Source organism: Prinia subflava, chromosome 20 (assembly GCF_021018805.1).
Source record: "Prinia subflava isolate CZ2003 ecotype Zambia chromosome 20, Cam_Psub_1.2, whole genome shotgun sequence".
Taxonomy (NCBI): Eukaryota; Metazoa; Chordata; class Aves; order Passeriformes; family Cisticolidae; genus Prinia; species Prinia subflava.
This window is the reverse complement of record NC_086266.1, coordinates 4,626,359-4,636,931: the sequence shown is the minus strand read 5'-3', so window position 1 is coordinate 4,636,931 and position 10,573 is coordinate 4,626,359. Positions and strand designations below refer to the sequence as shown.

Below are 10,573 nucleotides of genomic sequence, written 5' to 3'. Positions count from 1 at the left end.
GAGGGCTGCGGTAGCGGGCGGGGCGGGCCGGGCCGGGCGGGGCGGCGGCGACACCACCATGTCGGAGGCGGCGGTGGCGGACACCCGGCGCCTCAACGCGAAGCCGCAGGACCTCACGGACGCGTACGGGCCCCCCAGCAACTTCCTCGAGATCGACATCTTCAACCCCCAGACCGTGGGCATGGGCCGCGCCAGATACACCAGCTACGAGCTCCGCATGCGGGTGCGGCCCCCGTCGGGCCTGCGGGGCTGGGCTGCCCGGTGTGCGGGCGTGCGGCCCGGGGAGGGGCGGCAGCGCTCGGGACGCGGTGGCCGAGGGACGGCGGCCGGGTAGGGCCAGGGTGGTGCCGCTGTGGAGCAGCGGGGGGCGGAGGAGGCGATGCCCCGGGCTGGGGCGAGCAGCGCGCCCGCGGGGCTCAAGGTCAGAGCTGATGGGCTCGCCGGGGCCGCTCGGCAGCCAGCGGGGGCTGGGACGCGGAGGTGCTGCCTCAGCAGGCTCCTGCGCCCGTCCCCTCTGGAGAGCCCCGCTGGGTGGTTGCTGAGCAGGGCATGGCTGCACGTAGCTGCTTATCTCAAGCAGGGGAGGAGAGCTGGGTGGCAGTGTCTTGGGACCTGCTCACACTGCAGGCTGGCTGCTTAACAAGAGCCCATGACCCAGGAGTGTGCATAGCAGGCTGAGCAGGGTTCTCTTCACTGGGCTTTAAACGAGCTGGACTGGGGACCCTTTCACAGTCTGATAGATGGGGAACATAAAACTGAGCTTCCTCTAAACAAGCTCCCTTTAGCATGTGTTGTGGTGCTGGTTTGACTTTTGCTTGTAGCATAATTGACCTGCTCAGTCTTCACTGCCTTTCAGAAGAATTGGTGTGTGCTTTTTGCTGCTCTGATGCTTGGCTCCCATCAGCCTGCAGGTGGCAATGGGAACCTCTTAGTCCCACTGAAACCAGCGGAGATGCTCTGAAAGCAGCTGGATTTATTTCACAGGCCTCATAAGAACACAGTTAGTTGTGTTGCAGTAATATCTGAGTGCTGCCTATCAAACGGTTTTGCTGCCTCAGTTACTGGAATGATTCAGGCTGTGGTGATGGGGTAAAGGTTAAGTTAATGCAGCTGTCATTTGTTGGACTCCAGTGGCAGGGGAGAAAGGTGAGGAATTGCTGCACATCTTTCCAGAGATACAAGATGGGAATAAAAAGCCTGTTAGGGTAGGAGCTCTGTTTTGGGAGAAGACTGTAGATGAGGTCTGGCCTTGAACAGTTGCTGGGGCAAGATTTCCTCAGTTGGTTCTTCTATGGAGATGCTAGTGGCAGGTCAGATGTTCTTTTGCTCTGCAGGCTGCTCTGAAGCTCTCTTGTAGATCACTTCAAAATGGAGTAAACTTGGGGGCTAAAAGATCATTCTCCTGACAGTCATATTGTCAGCACTGGTTCCAGTGTATGCCCCTGGACAGGGGGCGTGTTCCAGAAATAGTCGCTCAAGGGAGAGGGAATGGCTGGCACTAAATAAATTGGCTTGCTTGGATCTGAAGGATTTTGGCATTTGTGCTGTCCTGAATAAGGAAGTTGAGTGTTTCCATCTTCTCAGGAGGCGTGATTTTCTCATTTCAGCTTCAGGTTTCAGTTACATATTGAAATACAGTGTGACTTCCAGAGCCTGTAACTTAACTGCTTTGCTTCATTACAGACAAACCTCCCCATCTTCAAATTGAAGGAGTCATGTGTGAGGAGACGATACAGCGACTTTGAGTGGCTGAAGAATGAGCTGGAACGAGACAGTAAGGTGAGGCCTGGCTCAGATCTCCCTATTCCTTAAACCAGGTTGTGGGAACAGTTGCAGCAATAATCTTGAGATTCCCAAAAGTGAAGCTGTGGTGGTGGATTTTGTATGCCAGACTCTTAAATCCAGGGGTTAAACAGACGTTCCTTTACTCTAGTTTGTGCAAGGAGAAATCCCAACCAGATATTCTGAAGGGGTCACATGCACAAAAGTTTACTGGCAAAAATACAGAAAATTAAGGAATTTTGGCAAAGGAGTAAATACACTTAGAAAATACTTACTATAACATTACTTAGCATTAATGTACTATTAACTTAGCATAAACTTATCCCACTTAACTTAGAAACCTTTAAAACCTTAAGTTGCTATGTTACCCAAAAATTCCATGAAAAGAGCATTAGGAGAAGGAAAAGGTACAAAAAACCACACATAACTACCAACTCCTAGGTTTCCAGCATGGGTGAGACTGAAACTCCAGGAGAAGGCAGGGGCCAGACAAGTAGGTCCTTCATGGGGGCTTTTAAGCCCCAGGGCCTTTGTGGCCCCCTCCCAAGGCAGAGCTTCTGGTCATTTGGCCACTCAGGGGCTGGGTTGGCACTGCCCACGGTGTGTGATTGATGAGCAGCTCTGCTGGGGCTGGAGGCTGGAGCATTTCACTGCCTTGCCCTGATCTGCCACTCCCACAAACACACACACAGGCATTTGCCAAGCATCCCAAACCGTTTCAAGACATGAAACTTACCCAGTCTCTGACAGTGAGCACCTTCTGGGGCTCTATCCATGTGATGGCACTGGAGATGAGCCTCAAACAGCAAAGGATAGCTGCTTGCAGGTGGTTCTTCTGCTCATGGGGTGGTTGTGTGCTTTCAGATTGTAGTGCCACCGCTGCCTGGAAAAGCTTTGAAACGACAGCTTCCCTTCCGAGGAGATGAAGGCATCTTTGAGGAGTCTTTCATCGAGGAGCGGAGACAGGGCCTAGAACAGTTTATTAACAAGTAAGCTTGATGTCCTGGCTTTGCTGTGTGCTGCCTCTTTAGCTGTTGCTGGGCTGTGGGCTGACTGAGAGAGTCTTGAATCTTGACCTGCTGCTGGCAGGTGCCAGTGCTGGAGGGTGGTGCCTGCAGCCATGTAATGAAACTGGAACTGGAGCAAGTCCTGCCCTGAGTGGGGGTTGTGCTTTGTGCTCTCTCCTGAGAGCGTACTGAGTATTAGCAGGACAGCTGTGCTACAGGGACCCACCAGCACGGTCCTGTTGGTTCAGGGCACGGCGTGAAAGGGAACAGCCTGTGCTCAAGCACTTCTTACTGGTCCTGTTGCAGAGTGACGCATGACCTTGGGCTGAGGGCGGTGCAGGTGTGCTGAGCTGGCTGCCTCACTCCCTCCTACAGACATCGGAGGCGTGGGGGTCTTGGAGGCAGCTGTGCTAACCTCCACATCTGATTTTCTTCCAGAATTGCTGGACACCCACTGGCACAGAATGAGCGCTGCTTACATATGTTCCTGCAAGAGGAGACTATTGATAGGAATTACGTCCCAGGGAAAGTGCGCCAGTAGGAGCACCTGGCACTGTCTTCCTCCATTCCACCCTCCCTCCTGCAAAAATGACATTTATTTTTACACTAAATCTGTCTTCTCTGAACCAGCTTTTCCTCTCTTGAACCTCCCAGTTTGTTCAGTATTTTTCTCTTTTGTAACTGGCAGCAGTTTGTTCTACTGGGCTGTGGTCATGGCCTAAAGATGTGAAGATTTATGCAAGTGAGTGCGTTGTCCCACATCTAGGGGCAGATGTGGATAGGTGTGGAGCAGGAACTTGCTAATGGCGTTGTGGTGTAGGAGCTGCCTTTCTCCCTGTACAGGAAGGTATGAGATGACCTTCACTCCCTTGTCTGTGCAGCCCCAAGCATCTCTGCAGGAGACTTTGAAGAATAGCAGTTGTCATGTTGGTCAGTGATTATATCAGGTATTAGAGTTTTAGTGAGGTTTATCCAAACCAGTGAGTAGGTGCCTGGGTGTGTCAGTCTGTCATCCACCCCATTCACCCTGCATGAAACCCCCATTCTTCACTGTCTGGAAGTGCTGAGACCCAACACCTACTCAAACCCCGCTATCAGCCTCCTGCATTACAGACCTGTTTGGTGTATTTGTGCCCCCTCCTTTCTAAGGTGCTGCTGGCAGCTCGAGGGGTTTCCATCCCGTGTGCTCTCATGATGCTCTGTGTGGGCCATTTGGCACGTGGAAGATGGGATAGTCTGGGCTGTAGCCACGTGTGGCCCAGAGTTTAAGAAACACCACAGCCTGCTGTACCATGGGCTGCTGGGCTGGTGTTGCCTGCAGCACCCTGCTCGGCTGAGCCTGGTGACCTTATCCTGGGCCCCAGCTGCTGGGAGGAGCAGACAGTGTGGCTGAGGAGGAGCAAGAGAAAGCTGGTGGGAGCAGCTGTAGGATGCGTCCGTGATGGCTGCCACAGGAGGAGCCCGGCAGTGGGGCCTGGAGTGAGGCCACCTCTCCAGAAAAGGACAGCAGAAAATGGCCAGTCAGTCCTAGGTTAGACATTTGCTTACAAAGCAGAAGTAGCAATGGCTCTTTGTGTGTTCTCCCCTGTTCTGCAGTGAGCTAGGCAGTCACTTGTGTGGAAGTGAGAACATACGAGTGGTCAGGGAAGTGTTCAGAGCTTGAGGGGACAATGAGGCTGTGACTTGCTGCAGCAGAAGTGGCCTTTGGAGGCTCCCCAGCTGCCACAGCTGTAATGAGTGAGGTTGGGCCTCAGCTCAGGATCTCCTCAGGTCAAGGCTGACTGGTTTATAAGCGCTTGGTCACTTCGTTGTGGCACAGTTAAGCCCTTCTTGGAGCACAGGCCTACAGTGGATGCCCTCCTGTTCCTGCCAGGCACATTCCCCGAGGCATTCCCAACGTCTCCTCTGTTTTCTGGTGAGGAACTGGCACTACTGGGCGAGAGGTGGCTCTTGGGGAGAAGTCGCTGAAAGCGCGAGGGAGCTGCTCCGGGGCCTGGCTCGGCCCGGGAGGGGCCGTGGGGCAGCGCGGAGCCCGGTGCCGGTGGAGGCGGCCGTGGCCTCGGAGGGGCGCGGTCCCCGACTCCTGCTGCCGCCGGTCGCGCTCGGGGCGGCTCCTTCCCCTGCCCTGCGCGGGGCTGCCATCCATCCAGCTGTCTGCACCCTGTCCAGTGTAACGTCCCGGTGCCGTTCGCATTAAACCACTGTGAAGCCAATTGTCTGCCTGGTCCTGGGGGCTACCGGGACGGGGGAACAGCCGGGAGAGAGGGGCCGGGAGAGCTGCCGGGATAGAGCGGGCACCGGCGGGGCGGGGCGGGGCGGGGGGACCGCCGGGAGAGGACGGCGACGGGCGGGGCGGGAGAACGGCCGGAGCAGAGCGGGCACGGGCGGGGCGGGCGCAGCGCCGGGGCGGGCGGGGCTCCCCGGTTTTCCCCGGTTCTCCCGGCGGTGCCGAGGCGCGATGTGGGGGCCGGAGGCGCCGGCCGGCCCCGGCTCGCCGGACTGCCCCGACCTGCTGCAGCACGTCCAGGCGCTGCGCTCGCCGGCCACCCCGCTTTACCTCAGCTTCTTCGAGGAGGAATGTCGCGCCATCGCCACCCGCCTGCGCCTCGGGGCGGCCTCGGAGCCCTCGCCGGGCCTGGGGGAGCTCAGCGCGCTGCAGCCCGAGCCCGCCGGACCCGCCACCTCCACGCCGCTGCCCACCCCCAGCCACGGGCGGGTCCCGGAGTTGAGCGTGGGCGATTGCGAGGCCGCTGCCGCCCCTTCCCCCGGCCCGGCCCCGGCCCCAAGGGAGCCCGGGTGCCTCCCGCAGCCCGCGGCCGGCGGTGCCGCCAGCGCCCGCCCCGCTCAGTCGCGGCGGGTGCGGCGCGGGCCCGGACAGCCCTCCGGCGGCGGCCCCGGCACCCCTGCCCGCTCCCCGGGCCGCGGCCGCGCCGGGCTCGCTGTGCTCCGCACACGGGCCTCGCTGGGGCTGCAGCTCCCCGCGGCCGGCACAGGGCGCGGCGCCTGGGAAACGCGGCTGCTCCGGCCCCCAGGTAAGCGAGGCCACGGCGGGGAGCCCCGGCACGGCCTCCGCCCGGCCGGCCCTGCAGAACCCCCTCTCTCCCCCAGGGAGCAGGCTGAAGCTGACATCGCCCGCCAGGTCCAGGCTTCAACATGCCGGCGGGACTTCGCAGCAGAAACAGCCTTCCAGTCTTCCCAAACCCGCCCCCCGGGACAGAGGGATGAAGAGTAATTCTGCACTTGCCGGTTGCCTCACTCGAAGCAGAGAAGCACGTGGGTTAGGGTGCTGCATCGAGGAGGGAGAAGGGGACGGGCTTGGGATGCAGCCTGGCTGGGGACAGGGCATGGGGAGTGGGGAGTCCATAGGTAGAGCTTAGGAAATATTCTTATACCCCAAGGGATGTGTTAACATTGTCTGGCCTCCCACCAGTGTGGGCTGTGCCTTGGAGCCTTCATCCTGTGGTGGTGAGGGGTCACGGGGTATTGGTGCCCATTCGCCACAGGCAGGGTGAGTGCCGGGCTGCCTGAAGAGGCTGCGATGGAGCCGCTGGGGAATAGCAGCCTCTGTGCTTACTGTCCACTACAGCTGCTGTCAAGGCTGGGAGTGGTAAACAGCCCTCCTCAAGGCTCTCTACAGCAATTCCTACCGTGGCTTCCCGCTCCTTACTGCGGCCTCCTGGAAAAGTGCTTTCATCCAAGCGTTTTGGCCTGAATAAAGGTGAGTCTTGGCAGAAGCCTCAGAGGCTGCAGAGTCATGGGAGAGGCATGCTGCTGCCATGGGAAGAACGTTCAGGTCTTGGTTGCAGGGTCAAAGCTGATCCTGGGGAAAGGACTGGGGTGGGGGGAACTGTATGTGCTTGGGCTCCGAGGAGGGGAGATGCAGAGCAAGCAAGACTAGGTGAAGTCCTTTTCCTCTTTTGCTGGAGAGTCATCCACTAAAGAGTGTGAACAAATCTGGTGCTCGAGGCTCATTCATAGGAGGAGGCGTGGCCATGGTCAGTCAGGGCACTCTTTTAGGTTGATGCTCTTTATTTTCCTTTCCTGGGTCTCACTTCAGGATCAACTACGCAGGAGCTGGTGTGCAATAGGACCCAAGAGCTGAAGGAAAATGGTGAGAGCCAAGAAAGGCTGGTTGCAGCAAGGAATGTCTTGGGAGCAGGTGAGCAGTATGGAGGTGTAGATTCTTGCCTTGTGTTGGGGGCAGTGTGAAGAAACGTGGACAGCTGCTTGTTGGGCAGTGCTGCTGCCCAGATGGGCCCTGTCTGACCGGGTGTGCTGAGGGTGCTCCAGCCTGTGCTGCAGGCAGGGGGTGCTGCCTTCGCAGGAACTGCAGCTGGGCAGCCTGCAGTCCTGAGCCCTGCAGAGGGAGGGAACGTGAGGAGGCTCTCCCCGCTCTGCTGGGACAGCCCTGTCCCCCACTGCCCGGGCAGCTGCCCTCAGTGTGAGAGCAGACTCCTAGCAGGAGCCCAGAGCTGCTGGGAGCAAGGCCATGCAGGAGCACTTTCTCCCAGCAGCACCCATACAGGCCAAGCCAGCAGCAGCTGTTGGGCTGGAAGTGCTGGGACACTTCTGACTCTCTTGGACAGATTCTGTCCTTCCCTGATCTGGAGCAGCTCTGTGGCCAGGTTGAAGAGTGGTTGAGGATGGCAGGTTTCTAATGCTGTCCCCTCTCTTCACAGGTAAAACTGACCAGACATGGGTGTGTGGGGAGTCCTCTTTGTCCAGTGAGTTGGCCCCTGGCCTGACTTCAGGGTGTGAAGATGCAGTCCCTGCTGGGCAGGTAAGAGCCAGCTGTGTCCTGTCACCATGGAGACTGTTCAGTCTCTGGCTTGGAACAGCTATGCCAGAGGTGGGAGATGATGAGACCTGTACCTGCCAATTTCTGGCTGGTACTTGAGCTGTTTTAGCCTTTCCCTGGGGTTTACACAAGACCATGGGCATTTTTTACATGGCTTTACCACCTCTCTGTGCTCAGGGGTCTGCAGGCTTCTGTCCAATTAGATTTTCTAAGGACCTTTTGAAACATGCAAACTTGCTGTGGCTTGTGTTGTCAGTTTTATATGTCTTGACATGGTCCCAGGATGGGGTGTGCAGAGCCTGCAAGATGAATTCTTGTTTCCCATAGTGCTGGCAGATCCTCTCACAGCAGTTCCTTCACCAGGCACCACTTGTGTGATGGATGTGCCCTGGCAGTGGTCCCCAGAGTGCTGGGCTTGGAGTGTTGGATGGGCTGCAGTGCTCCTCCAGAGGGTGGGCTGTGCTGTGGCTGTGTTGCAGTGGGGGTGACAACTCCATGCATCACCCTTGCCCCCTGCTCTTGCCAGTCTGCAGGTGATCAGCTGTCCCAGGAACTGGAGCGTGTGAAGAAAGAGCTGGAGCAAGTGAAGGCTGAGCTTGGTACGTGGAGCTGGCTGTTCTGAGGACTGCAGGGCACCTGCAATCCAGGTGACATCCCCCGTGCTTGTACCTGGAGCCCAGGGCGTGGAGCTCCATGGGAATGGGGCTGGCTTCATGTTTAGGGGGTAGAGCAGGATCTCAGCTGCTGCCCTAGAGAGGCTGGGTGTGAGGTATTTAGGATGGGCTGGGCACAGACCTTGCTTCCTGTCTACAGCTGACAAGACTGCGCAGTGTGAAGCCTATCAGCAGACAATCTCCTCCCTGCAGGCTCAGCTCAGAACAGCAGGTATGTTCCCTCACTGTGGTGGGCCTTGCTTCTGGGCAGGCTGCAGGGATGCTCCAGTTGGTGTAACTGAGGGCTGCAAGGTGGGAGGAATACAGCTCCTGGCCTTTCCCAGGGGTCAGGTGCTGAGTGCCAGAAGCATTACTGCTTTGATGTTGCTGTTGCTTCCCAGGAATATGTCTGAAAGATTCAGCAGTGTTCGACAGTGGTGACCTGGGGAGAGACTGACAGCTGGGACTTGGGGACAGACAACAGCCATTGTCTGGCTGTGTGAGCCTCTAGGCCAGTGAAATATATGAAGCTCTTGAATGAATTAATTTTCTATCTCCTTGTATGTAAAATAAAGGTGTCTTTTGCAGTGGTGCTTGCTGTCTGCTTGGTAAAGGCAGTGCCCAGTGCTGCCCACTGATCCCCAAAGTCCTGGGTAAACAGGGCACATCTGTGCTTGGCTACAGCTCGTTTTGCTCAGCCAGAGATTTGAGGTCTGTTACAAGGAGGAGCTGGGTGCTGGTGGATGGAGGTACAGTGTGGCTCTGGGGAAGCATTTCTGGACAAAACTGATGCTTCCAGGTGGGATGCTTGGATGTGTGGTGGTGGTGGGCAGCTGTATGCACAGGTTTCCTCCTAAGATGTTGGATGTGGGAAAAGCCAATGCTGGCTGATGGCACATTAGGCTTCTGCAGCCTTTGGCTGTTTATGACTGCTTTATTATCAGTGACTGGGGGCAGGTGGTGGGAAGCAGTGCTTGGGACTCAGTCCAGTCCCCCAATGTTCCTGCCTGCCAGTGCTGGGACCCCTGCTCTGCTGCCTTCTCTCATATGATGCAGGCACCTTGTTGCACTGCCTTGTCTCTGGGTGAGGCACTGGAGAGTCCCCCTGTCTGGTGCTGGCAGTGCCCTGAGGTTGGGCTGGTAAGGCCAGCTTGTTCCTGCTCCTCTGTTATTTCTGGCTGGTGTTCCTGGCTACCTTGGAATGCGCATTCACAGGTAGCCCACGTCCCTTCCTGGGCCAACTGCCCTGGACTGTGCACAGGCTGCACAGGTAGGGAGGCTGTGTTGCCTGTCTCCCACCCCTGCTTGGCACTTGGGTGCTGGGGCAGCTCCAGTGCAGGCACAATCTGCAGCAGAGAGCCCTAACATGCTGTGTATTCCCTGTATATGCATGGTGAAGATAACTTCTTGGTGTAGGTACTAAAGGAGTTGACTAGGAAAGGTGCCCTTGTAGATTTATTATCTGTAAACAGAGAGACACTTGTGGGTGAAGCTGGACTCAATAGTCCTTATGGGTCCCTTCCAATCTGAAATGCTCTTATGCTTCAGTTGTGGAAGGCAGTGGGGGCATCCAAGGACTGTTGTGGATGTGTTTCTGCAGGGCTTCTGGCTCCTTTTATGGGCTGGAGCCATCTCCTACCCTCCTTTGATGCTGGCTACCTGTGCCTTGCTACTGTTTGCCTTCCTGCTGCTCCTGTTGGGACGTGCACTTGGCTTGTTCCATGCCTCTGCCTGCTCCCAGCCCTTGGCCTGTGCTGCTGGATCAGGGCCCTGAATGATGGGAGTGGAGAGCAGTGAGACTGGGAGGTGAGGATGGGACACTGGGAAGACACATGTGGAGCTGCATGTGAGGTCTGGGAACTGGAGACATGATCTGATGTCCTGCTGGTGCTCTCTTCTGGAAACTGCCTCCCAAAACGGCTTATGTTGCAAGAAGGTTTCTGGCAATAGACAAATGATGTAATCTGCTCCCTCACTATTCCAGGAACCCAGTATCTGCTTGTCTGGGACAGGGTTGACCCTACTTGGAGTCCTGCTATGCCCGTCGTGCTGCCTACCCTGCCCAAAAACACTCTCGGCGATGGTGCTGCCCAGCTGTCCCTGCCTGGCAGCCCTGGAAGGAGTGGGAAGTGTCTGAGTAGTAACAGCCATGCCTAGAATTCTCCGTGCGGTAAGGGAGGAAACCGGCTTCGCTGAACTGCAGTTTCTGCCTTCTGAGAAGCGGGGGCAGAGCTGCCGTCACGGTCAGTCAGTACATGAGCTGGTGTTTCCAGCTCTTCCCCCGGATGGATGCGGGGGAGGCGGCTGCCGAGCGCTCCTGCCTGCTCTGCTCT

General features: G+C 57.2%; 2 protein-coding genes across 3 annotated transcripts; both read left to right on the top strand.

The window, feature by feature from the left end:
* The first annotated feature begins 11 nt into the window (after positions 1-11).
* On the top strand, positions 12-5,002 carry SNX12 (sorting nexin 12). The gene is made up of 4 exons (XM_063416674.1): positions 12-223; positions 1,684-1,779; positions 2,647-2,771; positions 3,228-5,002. Exons 1-4 carry the CDS (start codon positions 59-61, stop codon positions 3,328-3,330), a joined length of 489 nt encoding a protein of 162 aa, XP_063272744.1. The 5' UTR covers positions 12-58; the 3' UTR covers positions 3,331-5,002.
* A 172-nt stretch (positions 5,003-5,174) lies between these two features.
* On the top strand, positions 5,175-10,398 carry LOC134560546 (nascent polypeptide-associated complex subunit alpha, muscle-specific form-like). 2 transcript variants are annotated; one of them, XM_063416664.1, is made up of 8 exons: positions 5,175-5,821; positions 5,898-6,062; positions 6,376-6,507; positions 6,847-6,948; positions 7,469-7,569; positions 8,114-8,186; positions 8,401-8,472; positions 10,225-10,398. In XM_063416664.1, the coding sequence occupies exons 1-8, from the start codon at positions 5,248-5,250 to the stop codon at positions 10,395-10,397; spliced, it is 1,392 nt and encodes a 463-aa protein (XP_063272734.1). In that variant the 5' UTR covers positions 5,175-5,247; the 3' UTR covers position 10,398. The 2 variants fall into 2 exon arrangements, with proteins under 2 accessions (XP_063272734.1, XP_063272735.1); XM_063416665.1 differs by lacking the exon at positions 10,225-10,398 and adding an exon at positions 8,642-8,827 and having other exon boundaries at positions 5,177-5,821.
* The last annotated feature ends 175 nt before the right edge of the window (positions 10,399-10,573 follow it).

Excerpts from the sequence above, each read along its gene's own strand:
- SNX12 (XM_063416674.1), top strand. The coding sequence starts at position 59 with ATGTCGGAGGCGGCGGTGGCGGACACCCGGCGCCTCAACGCGAAGCCG. Across the intron at positions 224-1,683 it reads GCTACGAGCTCCGCATGCGG|ACAAACCTCCCCATCTTCAA; the intron begins GTGCGGCCCCCG and ends GCTTCATTACAG. Across the intron at positions 2,772-3,227 it reads CTAGAACAGTTTATTAACAA|AATTGCTGGACACCCACTGG; the intron begins GTAAGCTTGATG and ends ATTTTCTTCCAG.
- LOC134560546 (XM_063416664.1), top strand. The coding sequence starts at position 5,248 with ATGTGGGGGCCGGAGGCGCCGGCCGGCCCCGGCTCGCCGGACTGCCCC. Across the intron at positions 5,822-5,897 it reads GCGGCTGCTCCGGCCCCCAG|GGAGCAGGCTGAAGCTGACA; the intron begins GTAAGCGAGGCC and ends TCTCTCCCCCAG. Across the intron at positions 6,063-6,375 it reads CACTCGAAGCAGAGAAGCAC|CTGCTGTCAAGGCTGGGAGT; the intron begins GTGGGTTAGGGT and ends TGTCCACTACAG.